We start from the raw sequence: 25,506 nt of genomic DNA, 5'->3' as shown, positions 1-25,506 counted from the left end.
ACAGAACATTAAACCTTCCCGAAGGTGGTGCCAGCAGCTCGCTGTGTGAGCGGCTCAGGGACACATTCCGCTCATTTCCTGAGACGGAGCGTGGAGGAGGACACCGAGCATCATTCTCCAGGAGCTAGAGCCGGAGGCGCTCTTCTCCCGCCCGGGCAACAGGAGCCGCGGCCCCCGGTAGGAAACATTGCCCCCCTCCCCCGGGGGAGGGAGGAGCTGGCTGACCATCCCCACCCCCCGCCTCACCCTGCTCCCGTGGGCCCAGGCCTGCTCGCTCCTGGCGGCGGAACCCAGCCGAAGGGGAGGGCCCAGCTCTCGGGCCTGGGCCTGGGCGTATACTGCAGGCTCCTAGCGCCGGCCTGCACCCGACACCCCGGACAGCTGACATTTCCCTGTCGGCATGTACCGCCCTCACCGCAGACAGCATCTTCCAACTACGGGCCCCGCCGCCCCACACAGCACCCCCTATACCCTCCATCACCCCCTATACCCTCCATTACCCCCATCACACCCTCCATCACCCCCTATACCCTCCATCAGCCCCTATACCCTCCATTACCCCCATCACACCCTCCATCACCCCCTATACCCTCCATCAGCCCCTATACCCTCCATTACCCCCATCACACCCTCCATCACCCCCTATACCCTCCATCAGCCCCTATATCCTCCATTACCCCCATCACACCCTATATCCCATCACCTCCCCACTCCCTACATCAGCCCCTACGCTCCCTATATCCCCTCAGCCACTGCACCCCTCCCAACACCCCCTATATCCCCTACACCCCCATCACCCGCTAGACTCCCCATTACCCCCTATACCCCCATCACCACATATATACCCCCTATACCCCCGATAACCTCCATCACACCCAATATCCCCCATACCCTTCATCATCCCCATAACCTCCATCACCCCCCTATACCTCCCATACCCTCCATAACCCCTATACCCTCCATCACCCCCTATAACCTCCATCAACCCTATACCCCCATACCCTCCATCACTCCCATACCCTCCATCACCCCTATATCCTCCATCACCCCCATGCTCCATTATCCCTATACCCCCATCACCCCCTACACACCCTGTACCTCCATCACCCCCATATTCTCCATCACTCCCTATACCCTCCATCACCCCCTATACCCCCCTCACACCCTATACCCCCCTCACCCCCCACATTCCTTATATCCCCATATCCCAGTGCACGCCTCCCAACACCCGCATACCTTCCCAATACCCTCTATACCCCTCCCATCACCCCTTTTACCCCATCACACCCTATACCTCCCATTGCCACTTACACCCCATCACCCCTACTCTCCCTATACCCTCCATCGCCCCTATATCCTCCATCACCCCTATATCCTCCATCACCCCCTATACCCTCCATCAGCCCCTATACTCTCCTCACCCCCATACCCTCCATCACTCCCTATATCCTCCATCACCCCCTATATCCTCCATTACCCCCTATACCCCATCACACCCTATATCCCATCACCTCCCCACTCCCTACATCCCCATATCCCACTGCACCCCCCATCAGCCCCTTTACCCCATCACCCCCTACGCTCCCTATATCCCCATCAGCCACAGCACCCCTCCCAACACCCCCATACCCCTCCCAACACCCCCTATGTCCCAATCACCCCATATATCCCCATCACCCCATATATCCCTATACCCCCATCACGCCCTATCCCCATCACCTCCTATACCCCCATCACCCCCTACACCCCCCCATCAACCCCTATACCCCCATCACCCGCTAGACTCCCCATTACCCCCTATACCCCCGATAACCTCCATCACACCCAATATCCCCCATACCCTTCATCATCCCCATAACCTCCATCACCCCCCTATACCTCCCATACCCTCCATAACCCCCTATAACCTCCATCAACCCTATACCCCCATACCCTCCATCACTCCCATACCCTCCATCACCCCTATACCCTCCATCACCCCTATCCTCCATCACCCTATAACCTCCATCAACCCTATACCCCTATACCCTCCACCACTCCCTATACCCTCCATCTCCCCCTATACCCCCTCACACCCTATACCCCCCTCACCCCCCACATTCCCTATATCCCCATATCCCAGTGCACGCCTCCCAACACCCGCATACCTTCCCAACACCCTCTATACCCCTCCCATCACCCGTTTTACCCCCATCACACCCTATACCTCCCATCGCCACCTACACTCCCTATACCCCAATCACGCCCTATACCCCCATCACCACAAATACCCCCCCATCACCCCATATACCCCCATCACCCCCTACACCCCATCACCCCCCACATCCCTATATCCCCATATCCCACTGCACCCCCCATATCCCATCGCCCCCTATAACTCATCGCCCACTACACTCCCTATATCCCCATCAGCCACTGCACCCCTCCCAATATCCCCATACCCCCCCAACACACCCTATATCCCTGCCATCACCCCATATACCCCCTACACTCCCTATACCCCCCATCACCCCTATACCCCCCATCACCCCCTATAACCCCATCACTCACTATACCCCCTTCACACTCTAGACCCCTCATCACCCCCTAGACCCCCATATCCTCCATACCCTCCATCACCCCCTATAACCTCCATCACCCCCTGTAACCTCTACCACCCCCTATACCCCACTCACCCCCTACACCCCCCTCACCCCATACCCTCCATCACCACCTATACTCCCCATTACCCCCCACATTCCCTATATCCATATATCCCACTGCACCCCCCCATCACCCCCTACACTCCCTATACCCCCCATCACCCCCAATACCCCATCACCCCCTATACCCCCCATCACCCCCTATACCCCCCATCACCCCCTATACCCCCATCACCCCCTATACCCCCATCACCCCCTATACCCCCATCACCCCCTATACCCCCATCACCCCCTAGACCCCTCATCACCCCCTAGACCCCCATAACCTCCATCACCCCCATATCCTCCATACCCTCCATCACCCCCTATAACCTCCATCACCCCCATAACCTCCACCACCCCCTATACCCAATCAACCCCTATACCCTCCATCACCCCCATACCACATCACCCCGATACCCTCCATCAACCCCCATACCCCCATCACCCCCTACACTCCCTATACCCTCCATCACTCGCTATACCCTCCATCACCACCTATACTCCCCATTACCCCCCACATTCCCTATATCCATATATCCCACTGCAACCCCCATCAGCCCCATTCCCCATCACCCCCTACACTCCCTATATCTGCATCACCCACTGCACGCCTCCCAACACCCCCTATACCCTCCCATCACCCCCTATACCCTCCATCAACCCCCCATACCCCCATCACCCACTACACTCCCTATACCTACATTTCCCCCTATAAACTCCATCACCCCTATACACCCCATCACCCCCCACATTCCCTATATCCATATATCCCACTGCACCCCCCATCAACCCCTATACCCCATCACCCCCTACACTCCCTATATCCCCATCACCCACTGCATGCCTCCCAACAGCCCCTATACCCTCCCAACATCCTCTATACCCATACCATCACCCCATATACCCCATCACCCCTACATTTCCTATACCCTCCATCACCCCCCATACCCCCCCCATCGCCACCTACACTCCCTATACCCCCATCAACCCTTATACCCCCATCACCACATATACCCCCCATACCCTCCATCATCCCCGATAACCTCCATCATCCCCTATACCCCCATATCCTCCATCACCCCCTATAACCTCCATCACCCCCTATACCCCCCATACCCTCCATCATCCCCGATAACCTCCATCATCCCCTATACCCCCATCACCCCCTACACTCCCAACACCTCCATCACCCTTATAAACTCCATCACCCCCTATACTCCCCATCACCCCCCACATTCCATATATCCATATATCCCACTGCACCCTGCATCAGCCCCTATACCCCATCACCCCTACACTCCTTATATCCCCATCACCCACTGCACACCTCCCAACGCCCTCTATACCCCTACCATCACCCCATATACCCCCATCACCCCCTATCCCCTCTATCACCCCCATACCCCCCATCGCCACCTACACTCCCTATACCCTCATCACCCCCATATCCCCTTCACCACCTATAACGTCCATTGCCCCCTATACTCCCTATACACTCCATCACCCCCTATAACCTCCATCACCCCCGATAACCTCCATCACCCCCTACACTCCCTATACCTCCATCAGCCCTATACCCTCAATCACACCCCTATACCCCCATCACCCCCCCATAACCTCCATCACCCCCATACCTCCCATACCCTCCATCACCCCCTATATCCCCATAACCCCCATCTTCCCCTATACCCCGTCACCCCCTATACCCTCCATCACCCCATACCCTCCATCACCCCCCCATACCCCCCTCACCCCCGACACTCCCTATACCTCCATCAATCCCTATACCTCCATCACTTCCTATAGCCCCATCACCCCCTATACCCCCCTCACTCCTATACCCTCCATCGCCCCCTATACTCCCCATCACCCCCCACATTCCATATATCCCACTGCACCCCCCATCAACCCTACACTCCCTATACCTCTATCACCCCCATAACCTCCATCACCCCCTATACCACCCTCACCCCTATACCCTCCATCACCCCCATACTCCCATCGCCCCCCACACTCCCTATATCCCCATCACCTACACTGCACCCCTCCCAACACCCACATACCCTCCGAACGCCCTCTATACCCCTCCCAATACACCCATATCCCTCCCATCACCCCATATCCCCCCATCACCCCCTATACCCTCCATTGCCCCCTATACCCTCCATCACCCCCTATACCCCCATTACCCCCTGTACCCCCCATCACCCCCTATACCACCCCATTAACCCCTATACCGTCCATCACCCCCCCATACCCCCATCACCCACTACACTCCCTATACCTCCATCACCCCCATAAACTCCATCACCCCCTATACTCCCCATCACCCCCCACATTCCCTATATCCATATATCCCACTGCACCCCCCCATCAGCCCCTATACCCCATCACCCCCTACACTCCCTATATCCCCATCACCCACTGCACGCCTCCCAACAACCTCCCAACATCCTCTATACCCATACCATCACCCCATATGCCTCCACCGCCACATATACCCCCATCAATCCCTACACCCCCTATACCCCCCCATCACCCCCTATACCCCCATCACCCCCCTATACCCCCATCACCCCCTACACTCCCTATACCTCCATTAGCCCCATACTCTCCATCACACCCCTATACTCCCATCACCCCCATACCCTCCATCACCCCCCCATACCCCCATCACCCCTTGCACTCCCTATACCTCCATCACCCCCTGTACCCTCCATCACCCCCTGTACCCTCCATCACTCCCTATACCCTCCATCACCCCCAATACCCCCCTCGCCCCTATACCCTCCATTGCCCCCTATACTCCCCATCACCCCCCACATTCCCTATATCCATATATCCCACTGCACCCGCATCAGCACCTATACCCCTACACTCCCTATATCCCCATCACCCACTGCACGCCACCCAATACCCCCTATACCCTCCCAACACCCTCTATACCCCTCCCATCACCCAATATACCCCCATCACACCATATACCCTTCATCACCCCTATACTCTCCATCGCCACCTACACTCCCTATACCCCCCATCACCACATATACCCCATATCACCACATAAACCCCCCATCACCACCTATACCCCCAACACCTCTTATACCCCCATCACCCCCTACACTCCCATCACCTCCTATACCTCCATCACCCCTATACCCTCCATACACTCCATCACCCCTTAAACCTCCATTGCGCCCTCTACCCCCATACACTCCATCACCCCTATAACCTCCCTCACCCCCTATACCCCCCATAGTCTCCATCATCCCCTATACCCCCATCACCCCCTACACTCCCTATACCTCCATCACTCCCTATACCGTCCCTCACCTCTATACCCTCCATCACCCCCTATATTCCCCATCACCCCCCACATTCCCTATATCCATATATCCCACTGCACCCCGCATCAGCCCCATACCCTCTCACCCCCTACACTCCCTATATCCCCATCACCCACTGCACGCCACCCAACACCCCCATACCCTCCCAACACCCACTCTACCCCCCCCAATCACCCCATATACCCCCATCACCCCATATACCCCCATCACCCCATATACCCCCATCACCCCATATGCCCTCCATCACCCCAATACCCTCCATCACCCCCTATACCCTCCATCGCCACCTACACTCCCTATACCCCCATCACCCCCTATACCCCCATCACTACATATACCCCCCATCACCACATATACCCCCATCACCACCTATACCTCCATCGCCCTCTATAAGCCCCATACACTCCATCACCCCCTATAACCTCCATCACCCCCTACAGTCCCTATACCTCCATCACCCCCTATACCCCCATCACCCCGCACACTCCCTATATCCCCATATCCCACTGCACCCCTCGCAACACCCCCATATCCTCCCAACACTTTCTATACCCCTCCCAATATTCCCTATATCTCTCCCATCACCCCTCATAGCCCCATCACCCTGTATACCTCCATCACCCCCTACACCCTCCATCACCCCCTATACCCTCCATCACCCCCCCATACCCCCATCACCCCCTACACTCCCTATACCTCCATCACTCCCTATAACCTCCATCACTCCCTATACCCCCCTCACCCCCTATACCCCCCTCGCCCCCTATACCCCCCCACCCCTATACCCTCTATTGCTCCCTATACTCCCCATCATCCTCCACATTCCCTATATCCATATATCCCACTGCACCCCGCATCAGCACCTATACCCCACACTCCCTATATCCCCATCACCTACTACACGCCACCCAACACCCCCTATACCCTCCCAACATCCTCTATACCCCTCCCATTACCCCCTACACCCCCTATACCCTCCATCACCCCCTATACCCTCCATCGCCACCTACACTTCCTATACCCCCATCACCACATATACTCGCCCATCACCACCTATACCCCCCATCACCCCCTATACCCCCCCATCAACCTCTATACCCTCCATCACCCCCCCATCACCCACTACACTCCCTATACCTCCATCACCCCATAAGCTCCATCACCACATATACCCCCCATCACCAACTATACCCCCTCATTACTCCTATACCCCCTATAACCTCCATCACCCCCTGTACCCCCATACCCTCCATCACCCCCGATAACCCCCATCACCCCCTACACTCCCTATACCTCCATCAGCCCCATATCCTCCATCACATCCCTATACCCCCATCACCCCCTATAACCTCCATCACCCCCTATACCCCCTATAACCTCCATCACCCCCATACCCTATGACCCCCTACACTCATTATACCTTCCATCAATCCCTATACCTTCCATCAATCCCTATACCCTCCATCACTCCCTATACCCTCCATCACCCCCTATACCCCCATTGCCCTATACCCCCTATCGCCTCCTATACCCCCATTACCCCCTATACCCCCATTACTCACTATATCCCCAACACCCTCTATAGCCCCAACACCCTCTATAGCCCCATCGCCACCTATACCCCATCACCCCCTATACCTCCCATTACCCACTGCACCTCCCATCCTCCCTATACCCCCATTCTCCCATACCCCACATTACATCTATATCCCACACTGCACCCCCATACCCCATCACCCCCTACACTCCCTATACCCTCCCATCACCCCCTATACCTCCATCACCCCCTATACCTCCATCACCCCCTATACCTCCATCACCCCCTATACCTCCATCACCCCCTACCCCCCATCACCCCCCACCCCCATCACCCCCCTACCCCCCATCACCCCCCTACCCCCCATCACCCCCCTACCCCCCATCACCCCCCTACCCCCCATCACCCCCCTACCCCCATCACCCCCCTACCCCCATACAGCCCATCACCCCCCATACAGCCCATCACCCCCCATACAGCCCATCACCCCCCATACACCCCATCACATCCATACCCCCCATCACCCACTATACCCCCATCACCCACTGCACTCCTCATGACCCCCTATATCCCCATCACCCACTACACCTCCCCTGCACCCCCATCACTCCTATACCCCCATCACCCTCTACCCCCTACAACCCCATCACCCCTACACCTTCCCTCCCCTATACCCCCCATACCCCCAACACCCCCTACACTCCCTGTATCCCCTTCACCCACTGCACCCCCATCACCCCCTATACTCCCATGATCCCCTATATCCCCATCACCCACTACACCTCCCCTACACCCCCTATACCCTACACCCCCATAACGCCTATACCCCCATCACCCTATACCCCCTACACCTCCCCTCCCCCATCACCCCCTACACTCCCTTTATCCCCTTCACCCACTGCACCCCCATCACCCCCTATACCCTCCCATCACCCTCTATAACCCCCATCACCCTCTATACCCCCATCACCCACTTCACCCCCCAACCCCCCTTTACCCCCATCCCTCCCATATCCCCATCACCCACTACACCCCCCCCATCACCCCCTATACTCCCAATGGCCCCTATATCCCCATTACCCACTACACCTCCCCTACAACCCCTATACCCCCATCACCCCTATACCCCCATAACCCCTTCACCCATATACCCCATACACCCTCACTCCCTATACCCCCATCACCCCTATACTCCCATCATCCCCAAAATCCCATCACCCCCTATACCCCTCATCACCACACATACCCCAACACAAAATCTCCATACACCCCCACTCACCCCTATACCCCCAACCCAAAGTCCCCATACACCCCCACTTCACCCCCTCTATACCCCAACCCAAAATCTCAACATACCCCTACTCACCCCTTCTACACCCCAACCCTAAATCGCCATACACCCCCACACACTCCTATAACCTCCAGCCCAAAAAGCTCATGCACCCCGATACGCTCCAACCCGAAATCCCCATACACCCCACTCATCCCGATACTCCCAACACAAAAAACCCATGCACCCCATACCCCCAACCCAAATCTCCATACGCCCCCACTCATCCCATTTACCCCCAATCCAATCCCAATACACCCACAGTCACCCCCTATACCCCCAACCCAAAATCCCCATACACCCCCACTCACACCTTATGCCCCCAACCCAAAATCCCTATACACCCCCACACCCAAAATCCCCAGACACCCCTACTCACCTCCTATACCCCAACCCAAAATCTCCAGACACCCCCTACACTCACCCCCAATCTCCGTACCCACTACTCTCACCCCCCATCTCCGTTTCTCCTACTCTCACCCCAATCTCCGTATCCCCTACTCTCACCCTCAATCTCCATACCCATGACACTCACACCATTTTCCATACACCTCTACACTCATCCCCAATCTCCATGCACCCACACTCACCACAATCTCCATACCTCCCACTCACCCCAACCTCCATACCTCCTACATGCACCCCAAACTCCATACATCCTACACTCCCTCCCCAATTTCCACACACCCTAACACTCATCCCCAATCTCCATACCCCTTACACTCATCCCCAATCTCCATACCCCTTACACTCACCTCAATCTCCATATCCCTAACAGTCTCCACCAATCTCCATACCCCCTAAACTCACCCCAGTCTCCATATCCTGTATATTCACCCTCAACCTCCATACCCCCGACACTAACCCCCAATCTCCATACCCTCTACACTCACCCCAATCTCCATACCCTCTACATTCACCACCAATCTCCGTACCCCCTACACTAACCCTTTATCTCCATACCCCCAATCTCCATAACCTCTACGCTCTCTAAACTCCATACAGCCTACACTCCCCAATTTCCATGCCTCCCGGCTCATCCCCAATTTCCATGCCCCCCCCCCCTCCCCAATATCCATACTCTCCGCTCATCCACAATCTCCATACCCCCCTTCATCCCCAAGCTCCATGCCCCTCCTTCGTCCCCAAGCTGTGTTCCCCCCAATCTCCATATCCCATCACTCACCGTCAATCCCCACACCCCTACACTCACCGCCAATCCCCACACCCCCTACACTCACCGTCAATCCCCATGCCCCCTACACTCACCGCCAATCCCTACACTCACCATCAATCCACATACCCCTTACACTCATCCCCTGCTCATTCCCAATCTCCGTACACCCCCATCCCCAATCTCCATACTACCCAACTCAACCCAAATCTCCATATCCCATCACTCTCAACCAATTGCCATGCCCGCCCCAATCTCCTTACCTCCCGACTCCCCCAACCTCCATGCCCCCCCCACTCACCACCAGTCTCCATGCCCCTCCACTCACCCAAATCTTCATACTGCCCCCACTCACCCCCAACCTCCTTACCTCCTACACTCCACAATCTCCATACTGCCTAGATCCCCCAATCTTTGTTCCCACTACACCCCTCAATCTCCATGCTGTCTACATGCTCCAGTCTTCATTCCCCCACACTCCCTAATCTCCATGCTCCCTACTCCACCAGTCTCGATACCCTATACCCCCACCCATCCAATCTGCATACCCCCAACCTCCATGTCCACCCAATTACCCCAACCTCCATGTCCCCACTCACCTCCAATGTCAAAGCTCCATACATCCTTCCAATATCCATACCCCCTCCATTCCCCAATCTCCATACCTCCAAATCATAATACTCCCCCTCCCCCAATCTCCACACTCCCAACCCCAATCTTCATACACTTCCCACTCACCCCCAATCACCATACCCATTCAAGTAATACCCAATCTCCATTCCCCCTACATCCCTCAATCTCCATACCCCCTCACTCACCCCAGATCTCCAAACCCACTCCACTCATCCCGATCTCCATATCCCCCAACTCACCCCCAATTTCTATACCCTGTACGCTCCCCAATCTCCATGGCCGCTACACTCCCCAATCTTCATACCCCCTCCACTCCCCAATTTTCATATCCCCCCCCAGTCACTCACCATCTCCATCCCCCCACTCATCCCCACTCATCCACTCCCCACTCGCTGATCTCTGCACTGCCCTCTGCACTCCAGGCTGCATCATCTTCCACCACCCCCATGTCCACACTCCAGATAATCCCCATATACCCTCATACCACACTGCCTACGTTTCATAGCCCCTTGTCCAGTCCATACCCTGCCTGCACTCCAGAATGTACCATCCCCGCCCTTCAACTCTGTCCAGAATTCCCCTTTCCAACATTCCAGACAAACATCCCCAACCTCTGCCTACACGCCATACCCTCCTGCCAAAACTCCATACCCCCCTTAAATTCCCCACCTGCTGCCTACACTCCCCACCTACCCTCTGCTTGCACTCCAAGCTGCACCATTCCTGTCTTTCGGCTGCATCCAGAATCCCCCCGCTCCAGTGAAATCTCCCCATACCCTGCCTATATTCTGGACAAACTCTCCCTCTTCTCACCTACCCACTGCCTACACTCCACATTGCACTACCACCTTCAGCCTACATCCAGCATCCTGCCAACCCTCCAAACTCTGGCCTACACTCAGCGCATTTCCATTCTGTCAATGGATTGGTGTCCACTTGGGTTGGATATCCTGAGGCACTTTCCAGGAAGCACAACAATATCTTCCAGATCTTCAGTTAGGTTCTCAACACCATAATATAAACTTCAAAACTATCCCAGTGCATATTAAAACCATTCTAAAATAAAAGCAAATGAAAACCAAGAAAGTAATCATAATCATGCTTTTGAAATACTAGCAGAAGTCCTTCAAAGATTCTTTATTGAGATGAACAATTCAGGCTCCTGTGTAAATCAGCTCAGTATGCTGCTTAATCAGCCATTGTGAAATATAATTGTATTCATGCTTAATGTACTCACTGGAATTATTTTGATCTGTTCTAGGCCTTTTTTTTGTTAGTAAAATCTGTGATTGTCTGATTTATTATGGAGAGAAGGATAGACAGTGACAGAAGGAAAATTAAGAATCCCAGCACATCTTCAGAAGAACAGAAAACAAGAGACAGAGGTACTGATTGTTTTTAATAATTCTGCTATCTGCCATTACTCTCAAACATCAAAATTACAACAGCCCTCTGCCACGAGCCACTACTGGCAAACTTAGTGACTTCCTCAACGCTCTGAAGTTGTGTCTTTGAAGCATTGTCTCTATCTTAGTCACAGGAACCTCTCTGTTTCATTTGTTCTACAATCTGGCATGCATAACTACTGCTCCTAAATCAGCCTTCAGATTAGTCACATCTCCAGTTGCCCTACCTGTTTTATCATTCAAATGCCTCTAATTTGTTAATTAATTCTAAGTTAATTCTCAATGCCTCTGTGAAATGGGGGTTCTGGCTAGTGAGTGAAAGACAAAAAAACATTTGCTTTCAGTTATAAATTGATTTAAGTTTGTTGGGGTCAAGACTGTGGGGTTCAAGTAAGCAAAGATTTTTATTCAAGCATATATACAAGTGAACAGGTCTCTTAAGTCTGAGACCCTGTCTCAACCACACGGTGGAGAAAGTGAGGACTGCAGATGCTGGAGATCAGAGCTTAAAAATGTGTTTCTGGAAAAGTGCAGCAGATCAGGCAGCATCAAAGGAGAAGGAGAATTCAGGAATTCCTGAAGAAGGGCTTATGCCCGAAACATCGATTCTCCTTCTCCTTGGATGCTGCCTGACCTGCTGCACTTTTCCAGCAACACATTTTTAAGCTCAACTATACGGTGTGTGACACATATTAAAAGCATTCAAGTTCCTGTTTCCTCCGTAACATATTTTCACAATTTCAGGACACATCAACCATCTGGTCTCATATTCTGGGAAATTCTGTTCTGTAAAATACCACTGAACAGACTTGTGAGGAAAGTTATGGATCTTGGAAAGGACAGTAACAATGTGGATACAAAATTGGCTGAGTGGAAGGAAACAGAGAGTAATCACCAATGGGTATTTTTGGGTAGGAGTAGGGTTTGTAATCAAGTTCCCCAGGAGTCTGTATTGGGACCTTTGCTTTTCCTGTTCATGATTATGAATTGCTATTAATTATCTAGATCTTGGTGAGCAGGGGACAATTTGCAGATGACACAAAACTTGAAAGAATTGTAAATTGTGAGGAAAAATGTATGAAACTCCAAATGACATTGGCAAGTTGGTGTGGAGGGCGGATAGGTGGCATGTGAAGTTCAGTGCAGAGAAGTATGAGGTAGTACACTTTGGTATGAAGAACATTGAAAGACAATGTAAAATAGGAGGTAGAATTCTAACATGATACAGGCAGAGAGGAACCTGGGTGGATTTGTGCACAGATCATTGAAGATGGCAGGACAAATGAGAGAGGGCAGTTAATAAAACATGCGGTATCCATGGTTTTATTAAGAATTGAGAGTACAAGAGCAAGATTGCTATTCCTCAGCTGGACCATTGTGCACAGTTTTAGGTGCCACTTTATAGAACAGACGTGAATGTGTTGGAGAGGGCACAGAAGTGATTTAGAAGAATGGTTCCAGGAATGAGAAGCTTCAGTTATGCAGATAGATTGAAGAAGTTGGGCCTGTTCCCCACAGACAGAACAAAGCTGAGATGAGATTTGATAGAGGTTTTCAAAATCATGAAAGGACTGGCTAGAATAAATAGGGAGAAGCTGTTCGCGCTCATAAAAGGGACAAGGATGAGAGTGCATGGATTTAAAGTGATGTGCAGAAGAAGCAAGAAAAGCTTCTTCACACAACAAGTAATTAGATTGTGGAATTCACTGCCTGGAAATGTGGTAGAGAAAAATTCGATTGAGACAATCAAGAGGGCATTGGATGATTATTTGGATAGAAATCATGTGCAATGGTGTGTGAGAGAAGCTGAAGATGTTCATGATGCTCATTTGAGGAGCTGATGCAGCACAATGGGCTGAGTGACCTCCTGCTGAACTGTAACAATTCTGTGATTCAGTATGACCTAACAAACAAATATGACCTAATTTTACCTTCCCCTGTTGTCCCCTGAAGTTTCTGCCTTTGGATCCCTTTTCCAACCAACCTATTTTAGGTAGAACGTTTGCTGAAATCCTTCATCCACCATTACCCCTCTGGAATCCTACTGGAGTTTGGCTGACTTCGCATCTGATACAAATTTGGAGTTCACTTATGGCCTTACCGCAGTCATAATCACCTCGTCTAAGGCTGCAAACTTTTCTCATTCCAATCTTAAACACTAATATGAATTTGCCCCTTTTTTTTCTGGGAACACTTTAACCACAATGGATACATATACCCCCCCTTATTGGCTATTAGCACCATCTGCATTATCTGAGATATCATCAGCCTTTAGTCAAGGGCTGCTGCCATTCTTCCAACATCCCACTGGTTATACTGCTTTCTTGCCAATTTGCTTTAGTCACTAGCAGTGCCCCGTTACACCTTGCCATGTCTTTGGCCAAGTTTGCTTCTTCAAAAACCTTTTATATTTGCAACAGCCCTTTCCACTGCTTCCCAGAACGATACCATTTCTGTGTTTAACATACCATTCCATGGGCTGAATGCATAACCAGCAAGGGCTCTGCCCACAGAGGTTAGTCTCCTACAGTAAAATGAGTAAGTGCTCTGTAAGCAGAAGGTGTGGTTGTGGCTGTGTTCCAATCCTGCATAAAGGAATCTCACCTTGTGGAATAAAAGGGACAGTAGAAACTTGGATATGACATTAGTTGAGCAACATGAAGCCAACAAGTGAATTTTGTTTTGGATTGGCGGAAGACACTAGAACTGCTTTTATTTTATCTATGTTAATGACTTGGACTTAGTTGGAACAAAGTATTGTTTCAGAATTTGCAAATAATGCAACATTTCAAAATGCCGTGAATGTGGAGGGGTCATGAGAGACTTCAAGTGGACATGGACTTGTGGAATGGGCAGGCATTCAGCAGATGAAATTTAATTCAGAGAGATGTGAAGTAATACATTTTGATGTGAAGAATGAGGATAGGCAACGTAAAATAAAGTTTACAGTTTTAAAGGGGTATGGGACAGAGAGATTTTACAACTTTGCATGTATCCACAAGTTGTTAGAAGATGGCAGGACTGGTTCAGAAAGCAGGTAGCAAAGCATAACCTGGGTTAAGTAAATATACATAGAGTTATGGCATTACCTCATCGAGTCGTACAGCACGATCCAATTCATCCATGCTGACTAGGCATCTCAGTCTGTTTTAGTCCCTCTTGTCAGCATTTGGCCCATATCCCTCTAAACCCTTTCTATTTATATACCCATCCAGATACCTTTTAAATGTTATAATTGTATCTGCCTCCACCACTCCCTTTGGCAGTTCATTCCATACACGGACCACCCTCTGCATGAAAAAGTTACCCCTCAGGTCCTTTTTAAATCAGTCCCCCTCACCTTAAATCTAAGTCCTCTGGTTTTGAACTACCCTGTCCGAGGAGAAAGACATTGGCTATTCACCCTATTCATGTCTCTAATGATTTTATAAAATGGGATAGATTTTGAATAAATGTAGCAACTCAAGACCAGATACTGTGTGTCATAAATGGCAGCAGAAGTGATTTCAGCCAGAATCTATCACCTCATGGTTTGGCAAGACCACTCTCTATCTTTGCCATCAAGCTAGGATCAATCCTCGTTCAATGAACAGTGCAGGGGGGCATGCCAGGCATAGCTAAAATTGAGGTGTCAACACAGGACTGCTTACTTACCAAACAGCATAATCAGCAAGTTGTTCAGAACTAAGTGATCCCTCTATTCATGCTGTTCAGACCCACCACGTTCAGTTGTGCATGATTGTGGGCAATTAAATAACTGATGGACAGGAAGGCTCCAGAAGTTTTCCATCCCTCAGTGATGAGGGTGCCCAGCACATCAGTGCAAAAAATAAGGGTGAAGCGTTTGTAAGCATCTTGAATGAATGATTATTTCGAGGGCTTATGCTTGAAACATTCATTCTCCTGCTCCTTGGATGCTGGTTGACTAGCTGTGCTTTTTCAGCACCACACTTTTCAACTCTGATCGCCGGCATCTGCATTCCTTACTTTCTCCTGGATGATTATTTCAGCCTCCTTCAGAGATCCCCAGCCAGTCTTCAGTCATTTGAATTCAAACCACCTGACATAAGACAGGTCTGCAGGCATTGGATACTGCAGAGGCAATGAGACCTGACAATATTCTGGAAATAGTACTGAAGACTTGTGCTCCAGAACTTGCTGCACCCCAAGTCAAGCAGATCCAGTACAACTAACACAGACGTCTACCTGACAATGTGGAAATTTGCCCAGGTATGTCCTGTGCACAAAAAGCAGGGCAAATCCAACCCAGCCAGTTACCACCCTATCGGTGTACCCTTGATCATCAAGTTAGTAATGAAAGATGTCATTAACAATACTATCAAGGGACACTTGGTTAGCAATAAACTGTTCACTGATGCTTAGTTTGGCTTATGCCAGGCCCACTCAACAGCTGAGCTCGTTACATTCTTGGCTTGCAAGTAGCCATAAGAGTTGAACTCCAGAGATGATGTACAAGTGACTGCTCTTGATGTCAAAGTCATACTTTACAGTATGTGGCATCAAGCATCAAGCAAACTAGAGTCAACATGAATCAGGGGAAGAACTCTCTGCTGGTTAGAGTTACACCTAGTGCAAATGACAATCGTAGTTGTTGGAGGACAATCATCGCAGCACCAGGGCATTCAGCAGGTGTTTCTCAGTGTGATGTTCTGGGCCCAACTAACTTCAGCTGCTTCATCCCTCCATCATAAGATGAGAAGTTAGGATGTTCGCTGATGATAACACTACATTCAGCACTATTTGCAAATACTGAAGCAGTCTGTGTCCAAATGTAGCAAGACCTAGACAATATTCAAGTTTGGGTAAAAGGTGGGAATTAACATTCACACCACACAGTGCCAGGCAATGACAATCTCCAACATGAGAAAAGGTAAGCACTACCCCTTAATATTCAGTGACATTACAGTCACTGAATTCCCCATCATCTGGCGTTTTGCCATTGACCAGAAACTAAATAGAGTAATCATTATAAATATCATGGCTACAAGAGCAGATCAGAGGCTAGCAATCTAGCAGTGACTGTCCACACCTACAAGGCATAAGTCAGGCGTGTGATGGAATACTCTCTGCTTACCTAGATGAGTCCTGCTCTAACAACATCCAAGAAACTTGGGACTATCCAGCACAAAGCAGTCCATTTGAATGGCACACCTTCATTCCTTCCACCACAGGCAGACAGTGACAGCACTGTGTGTGATCTACAGGTTGCACTGCAGAAATTTAAACAACATTTTTGAAACCCACAATCACTATCATCTAGAAGAACAAGGGCAGTGGGTACAATAGAACACCACCACTTCCAAGTCCCCCTCTAAACCACACACCAATCTGATTTGGAAATATTTCACTGTTCCCTCACTTGCTGAGTCAAAATCCTGCAACTCCCTTCCCAATCACATGTTGGGTGTCCTTGCACCCCATGGATTGCAGCAGTTCACAAAGGCAGTTTTCCATCACCTTCTCCAAGGCAACTAGGGGTGGATAATAAATATTGGCCTAATTAGTGGAAACCACATCCCATGACCAAATTTAAAACAAAATGTGCGACAGCAAGGAAATTTGGTGGACCTGTACAAAACATGATTAGTCCTCAATGGGAGTACTGTATCCAATTCTAGGTACCACAACCTCGTAATTGACTTTTTAAATTTTTAGCTGGGAAATTGCGTTTTATGAAAATGTGAGGAAGCTGTGTGCTAAAAAGAACTAGACATCGTTGTTTTGGTTAAGCAAGAGGGTTAAAACGAAGGGAGCTGATTCACCCCTGCTCGTCTCGTCATAACACATTATCAGAATTAATTGTTTGAGAAATATAAAGTGTAAACTAAATGGTGTTACAAGTAGATCCCCAGAATTGTTCCATATTGGAGGATAGTGTATGCCTGTCTTGCATATGTATCAGCTGTGACTCAATACTGGCACTCTTCCCTTCAACTCTGAAGGGTTGAATGGGTTTGCATCCCACTCCAGAGATTTGACACAACCAGGCTGGCACTGAGGGCTGTGCATACTGAGTAGTTGTTATGTTTCCTACAATACAACAGTAACTGCAATTCAGAAGTACTTCAACTGCTGTAAAGTACATTGGGATGTTCTCCAATTGTGAGTGGTGCAACATGAATGCAAATATTTGTTTTCTAACTGATCAATGTAAGTTTCTGCTTGTTTTCAGCCTGTCTTCTCACATGCTTTTGTGTCTCTCTCCCTTTCTCATTTCTGAATGTCACTTCTTTCTTGTTTCTTCCTCTGCTATATTTTTCCTCATGGGTGCTGGGAAAGAGTTAGTAAGAACTGCGGGTTACATTTCATGGTGGTAGAATACAGTACTATAAGAATGTTAAAAATCAATTTGTTAAATTGATTCTAGGCTTGTGAGGGTAGGCTACAAAGTGTGGCAGTTAAATGGACAGAGATGGACATTGGTGCTTGAAACGCAATATGCATGAACGTCAGGTAGATGTAGGACGATCAGAGAGAACCTGGCAAAATACCATGAAACAAGACTGGTGTTGTTGAGAATGGATGTGAAAATCAAAACTGACATTAAGTCAGATAATGGAACAAGTGTGGGAGATTAACCATCCAGAATCATGAGGCAATGCAATGTTATTAACCTGTGAAGACAACTGACACATGAATCACAACAAGCAATGTAAAAATAATTTTCAAATCATATAATTTTACAGCATTAAAAAGGCTATTCAGTCTTCTCTGAAGGAATGATTTCTGCTTCTTCATGCCTATTGAAAGAAAGATTGTGCAATAATAATAATAATGGCAAAACACATTTGCTGTTATCACTCCTCTGAAACTGACAGCAACATTCAATGTTTGTAAATGTGTACTATACGCAGAAAACCAGAAGTTACTATTAGTGATTTTAGACTTCTCCATTGGGTTCCTATCCCACACTTACAGCAGTTGAGAATCATTGAACTGACGAGAGCTTGTCCTTTTACAGTGTGGGTCTGACTGTAAAAAGCCTTGCAAAGGTTGTTGAATGAATTTTAATTGCTGTTGTAAAAACCACTCTGACCTTGAAAAGCTGATTTTATATTTGTGGAATGTCTGATTTTCCCCTCTTAAAATAACATTTCCGTATTTTTAAAATTATAAAATGTTTGACATTTCAGTGTCTACTTTAATCACCTGTATATGTCCAGTGACTTAATTCACACTCAATAAGGTGTAATTAAGTGTAACTAGTTGCTTACGATGAAATAACTGGAAGCCCCCATGACTTTGCAGAAGATTCAAAATGGGAAACCTATGCTACAGCGGTTGTTAAATCTTTGTGGGCAAGGACAAGCATCATCATTTCATCGCTAATCGTAAAATACGGACATTAATCAGTAAACTTAAATAAATGTACTTACCTGTTGGAAAACAAAATTACAGTAAGAAGACGAAACTTGGAAGAGCAGAGTACCAGCAAACCTAGGAGTTGTGGTAAAGACAGCATTAGATGTGCCTTAAAATTCAAAACCGTTCTTAGTTTTAAACAACTGTAAGTATTGCATAGTGTGGGTCTCAGATACTACTTTTAAAAATCTTACAAATAGGAATGTAAATGATAAAAGTAAAGTTGCCATTGTTCTAGTGGATCATAGGGTTGCTCTCTCATTAGTGAGTAATGATTTAACCTCGGGATCACCGTACTTCAGGCAAGGGGCGAGGTTGACAAGGAGGGTCCTTCATAGTAACCTCAACTGGTGCAGGAATTGAAACTGCACTGTTGGTGTCACTCTCCACTAACCCTAAACCTAACCCTTTTGTAAAGCAGAAGTCCAGCCAACAAAGCTAACCAAGCCTCAGACAAGGATAGAGTGTATGTAACTTAGTAATGTTAATAAACTAGCCAGTCTCTTGTGGAGTTGTATGCAAGGAATTGAGATCAAGCAGAATATTTAGGGATGAACGCAAGACCAGATGAGTAATAATGGCTACGAAATGGCAGCAGTGATGTAGGAGCATCTTTTGTGCATACAACAAAGTGTATTTAGTGAACAAAATAGTACATTGTTAGATATTTGCATTTGAGCCAACTAGAGAGCAAAGGTTGACCATTAAATGAACAGAGATTGCTGCTTGGGATACAATATGCTCGACCTAGTATTGTACAATGAGATAAGATTAACTAAAACTTCATATGAAGGTGCCCCTCGGTAGCAATGATCATAATATGACTAAATTTTGCATTCACTTTAATGCAGAGAAGAGTGAGTTCAAGATTTGTATTTTAAAATTAAACGAGGGCAATTATGAGGGCAAAAAAAATAGAGTTGGCAAAAGTGAACTGGCAAATTAATAGAGATAGAGAGTTCAATAGAGATGCAGTGGCAGACATTTTAAGGTGTTATTTCAGAAAACACAGAATACATTTTAACAGGATGAAAAATTCCAAGGAGATCTGTGACTAGCTATGAAAGTTAAAGATCATTTTAAACTTATAACCAAAGCATATCATTGTATTAAGGTGGTTGGTGGGTCAGAAAATTTGACAGATTATAAAACACAGATAAGAAATGGTAAAATTACTAGACTGAAAAGTAGCTGGAAACGTTAGATATATTTTACAGAAGTTAACCAAGTGAGCATTGGTCCTAAGAATATGATTCTGGAGAAATAATGATGGAAAATAAGAAGACTGATGAATGGAACAGGTACTTTGCATCAGTCTTCACTTACAGAAGATACAGGTAACATCCCAGAAATAACTAAAACAGAAAATGAAAAGGGGTCTCAAAATTACAAACATTGGGGAAGTGATACTGAGCATATTGTTTGAGCTATGGGCTGATAATTGCCCAGATTCTGACGGACTTCAATGCAAGATCTTAAAATAAGTTGTTAGTTGGCTTATTGGTTTTACTTTTTCAAACTCCCTAGATTCAGGAAAAGTTCTATTCGATTGGAAGATTGTGCATGTGACTCCTTTACTCAAAAAGCGATGGAAATGGAAAGCAGGAAGTTGCAGGCTAGTTAGTTTAACATCTGTCACAGGGAAGATTTAGAACTTATTTTTAAAGTATTATAGCAAGAAAATCATGTAGAGTCACTCGATTTTGTGAAAAGGAAATTATGATTAACCAATAGTTATTTGAGGAAGTAATGTGCTATGGACAAAGGAATCAGTGGATGTACTATGCTTAGATTTTCAGAGTCATTTGGTAATGTTATTGTGAAAAAAGAAGCATATCATGCAGGGGGTAACATGTTAACTTGGTTAGAAGATGTTCTAGGTAAGCGGTTTTTGATATGGTGGATGTAGAAAGTATGTTTTCTCTTATGGTAGAATCTAGAACTGGTTTCATCATTTCAAAATAAGGGGTCAACCATTTAAGGCAGAGGTGATGAGAATTTTTTCTCATAGAGGGTCATGCATTTTCCTTATGAGATGGTGGAAGAACTTAATTATTTTTGAGGCAGATGTAGATAAATTCTTGATAAAAAAGAAATGATTATCAAGGCAGCCATGAAAGTGGACTAATCAGACCAGCCATGACCTTATAAAACTGATTGGCTTACTCCTGCCCTTAATTCATATGTTGGCATTGGAAAGTAGGTAGGGAGCAGTTTCATTAGGAGAAAGTGAGGACTGTGGAAGATTCCCGAAGAAGGGCTTATGCCCGAAACGTCGATTCTCCTGCTTCTCGGATGCTGCCTGGCCTGCTGTATTTTTCCAGCACCACATTTTTCAACCCAGGGAGCAGTTTCATCCCAAATTTCGTGGTGCTGTGGACAGGGAAGAATGTTTCTTCACAGTACAACAGGATCTTAATCATATGGGCAAATTGGCCAAGGAGTGATATATAGAATTTAAATAAATGTGAGGTCCTGCATTTTGGAAAGGCAAATCAAGGCAGGACTTATACACTTAATGGTAAGAAGGTCCTGGGTAATGTTGCCGAAAAAAAGAGACCTTGGGGTGTAGGTTCATTGTTCATTGAAAGTGGAGTCACAGATTGACAGGGTAGTGAAGAAGGCATTTGGTACGCTTGCCTTTATTGGTCCGTGCATTTAGTATAGGTGGTTGTGTTGCCACTGTACAGGACATTGGCTAGGCCACTTTTAGAATATTGCATTCAGTGCTGGTCACCTAGCGATAGGAAGGATGTTGTGAAAGCTGAAAGGGTTCAGAAAAGACTTACAAGGATGTTGCTGGGATTGGAAGATTTGAGCTATAGGGAGAGGCTGAATAAGCTGGGTCTACTTTCCTTGGACTATCAGAGGCTGTCAAGTGACCTTACAGAGATTTATAAAATCATGAGGAGCATGGATAAGATGAATAGCCAAGGTCTTTTCCTTTGAGTAGGGGAGTCCAAAAGTAGAGGGCGTAGGTTAAGTTGAGAGGGGTGTGGGATCATGTTCAAATAATGACTGAAATCAGTGAGTGGCAAAAATAGCCTCTTTATTCAGCAATCACAGCACAAGTTTGAGGTGGCAATAGAATTCCGAAACACAGTTCTTATAAGAGCCCCTTTAGACACAGTTCTTACATATATTAAAAATTCCATTACTATGGTGTTGCATTTTTATCTATAGTACACAAAGGTTTGAGGGGCTTCTGTCCTGGGAGACAGGAGACGGGTTAAAACATGCTAATTGCTGGCTGCTACTTCTGACAGGATGTCTGTCTGGTCTGGTTGCGTAATTAAGAAGTGTTACCCCTTTTGTCTTTTAAATTAATAAATGTTAGCAAAAATACTAGGCCTATAAACGCTAAATAGAAATTGTAATAAAAGAATAAAGGATATTAAACTAATTACTGTAGCTTGGTTGTGAGATTTACTTACTATTTGCCGGTATGAGTTTCATTCATTCATGCAATTTCATGCAAGCGCTGTTTTGTTAGTTAGTTTCTTAAAGGGATAATGTCCAATTGAAAGGTATTTAATAGGTACTTAATCTATTTAGGTCCAGAAGGTTAATAGGGACTGATTAATATTGTTTCTTGGAGACTTGATATGCATGTTATTGTTCTGTATGCTGATAAGGTGTGAAAGTGCAGTAATGGGTTTGAAACGATTGTTTTTAAATTTGGCTACCTCAGAACCATTAGGAGAAAGTGAGGGCTGCAGATGCTGGAGATCAGAGTCGAGATTGTGGTGCTTGAAAAGCACAGCAAGTCAGGCAGCATCCAAGGAGCAGGAGAATCAACGGTTTGGGCATAAGCCCTTCATCAGGAATGAATGACGGTTTTATGAATGAATGGATGAAACCATGTTATAGTAAATAACAGGTTAGTAAAGGGTTAAGGATGAATGAACGGGAACCTGGTATAAATAAATATAGTGAGCTGGTAGGTAAGTTAATAAAGATAGCCTGTAACACAATATTTCACAGATGGATTTAGATTAGATTAGATTCCCTACAGTGCAAAAACAGGCCCTTAGGCCCAACCAGTCCACACTGACCCTCCGAAGAGTAACCCACCCAGACCCATTTCCCTCTGACTAATGCACCTAACACTATGGGCACTTTAGCCTGGCCAATTCACCTGACCTGCACATCTTTGGACTGTGGGAGAAAACCGGAGCACCCTGAGGAAACCCACGCAGACACGGGGAGAATGTGCAAACTCCACACAGACAGTTGCCTGAGGCTGGAATCGAACCTGGGACCCTGGTGCTGTGAGGCAGCAGTGCTAACCACCGAGCCACTGTGCCGCCCATAACAGGGACTTAAGTGGCAACTTTTCCACACAGAGGCTGGTGCATGTATGCAATGAACTGCTAGAGGAGCTAGTGGAGGCTGATACACTGACAACATTTGAAACATATCTGGATGGGTACATGAATAGGAAGGATTTAGAGGGATAAGGGGCAATTGCTGGCAAATGGGACTACATTAATTCAGAATATCTTGTCAACATGGACAAATTGGACTGAAGTGTCTGTCTCCATGCTGTACATCCCTATGATTCTATGATTGTAAATCATGTCAAAACAGCAGCAGATTGAGGAATAGATAGAAAGTCGACTTATCACATGGCCTGGGTCCAGTCAGGAACAGGTTTTACAGTGATGAAGGGCTGACCAAATAAGAGTGCAATGAAGAATCATTGAGAATAAACCTCATGGCAGGGCTTTATCAAGACCAAGTATCCAAGATCAAGGTCTGGTGCATGAGGAATATAGGAATAGGAGGAGGCCATTTCACTCCTGGAGCCTGTTTTTTCATTCATTTAGGTGATGGAGAATTTGTATCATTGTTTGTTCTGGAGCTGTCATATCCCTTACCTGACCAGACTGCATCAATCTCCATGCTGAACTTTTCAGCTGACCTAACCTTATTAGCTTTTTAGGGGTGAAAATTCCAGACCTCCACTGATATGTGAAGGTGCAATTTCTGAAGTCAGCCCCAAATAGCGTGACTCTAATTTTAAGTTATTTCCTCCCACTTTTTTTCTGACCAAATTAAGTTTCTTTATCTGCCCTACCAATCCTTTAGTCATCCTAAATAGCTAATTAAGACATTCCTTAAACCTCCAGGAGAAGGTGAGGACTGCAGATCAGAATCAAAAAGTATGGCGCTGGAAAAGCACAGCAGGTCAGGCAGTCTCCCCTTCGATACTAACTAACCTACTGTGCGTTTCTAGTGCCACACTTTTGATTCCTTAAGCCACTGCAATCAAAGAAATTCAAGCTTGGTTTATGCAATTATCCTCATAATTTAATCCTTTATCATTCTACTATATGTACACTGTGCCCACTCCAAGAAAGGTTTATTTTTTAAGGTTTGGTGCTCAAACTGCTTTAACAATATTTTTGCTTTGTTTTTTTCTTTTAATTTTGCACCCTATCATTTTACTCTGACATCTATCTCCAGATTTCTACAGTTGTAATGAAACTTTTACCCTTTTCAGCCTTCTTGAGATAAAGGCTAGTATTCTATTAGCCTTTTACATTATTGGAGGCCAACACTTACCTGAAGATAGATGTCGGGTGTAAAATTGAAAGAAAAAACAAAGCAAAAATATTGCTTAAAGCATTTCTTTTTAGAGATAAACAGCATGTAGTTCTGCCACATTCCTATCAGAAGGATGTTGTGAAACTTGAAAGGCTTCAGAAAAGATTTACAAGAATGTTGGAGGATTTGAGCTGCAGGGAGAGCTGCTGGGGCTGTTTTCCCTGGTGCGTCGGAGCCTGAGGGCTGACCTTCTAGAGGTTCATAAAATCATGAGGGGCATGGATAGGGTAAATAGACAAGATCTTTTCACTGGGGTGGGAGAACTAGAGGGCATAGGTTTAGGGTGAGAAGGGAAAGATATTAAAGAGACCTAAGAGGCAACCTTTATATGCAGGGGTTTGTGTGTGTGTGGAATGAACTGCCAGAGGACGTGGTGGAGGCTAGTACAATTGCAACATTTAA

At 47.4% G+C, this 25,506-nt stretch overlaps 1 protein-coding gene across 3 annotated transcripts in view; it reads left to right on the top strand.

Moving 5' to 3' along the window:
* Positions 1-25,506, top strand: part of LOC140483009 (uncharacterized) — a 36,380-nt gene that overhangs the window by 292 nt on the left and 10,582 nt on the right. Inside the window, exons 1-2 of one of the 3 annotated variants that reach the window (XM_072580841.1) lie at positions 21-177; positions 11,967-12,091. In XM_072580841.1, coding sequence (XP_072436942.1) covers positions 12,009-12,091 — 83 coding nt within the window. In that variant the 5' untranslated portion in view covers positions 21-177; positions 11,967-12,008. Of the gene's footprint in view, positions 1-20; positions 178-11,966; positions 12,092-25,506 lie in introns of those variants that run through there. The other 2 variants (XM_072580840.1, XM_072580842.1) reach the window with 2 other exon arrangements.

The sequence above is a fragment of the Chiloscyllium punctatum genome, chromosome 11 (assembly GCF_047496795.1).
Source record: "Chiloscyllium punctatum isolate Juve2018m chromosome 11, sChiPun1.3, whole genome shotgun sequence".
NCBI classification, from domain to species: domain Eukaryota; kingdom Metazoa; phylum Chordata; class Chondrichthyes; order Orectolobiformes; family Hemiscylliidae; genus Chiloscyllium; species Chiloscyllium punctatum.
The sequence above is the reverse complement of the archived record's forward strand: the minus strand, read 5'-3'. Positions and strand labels throughout refer to the sequence as shown.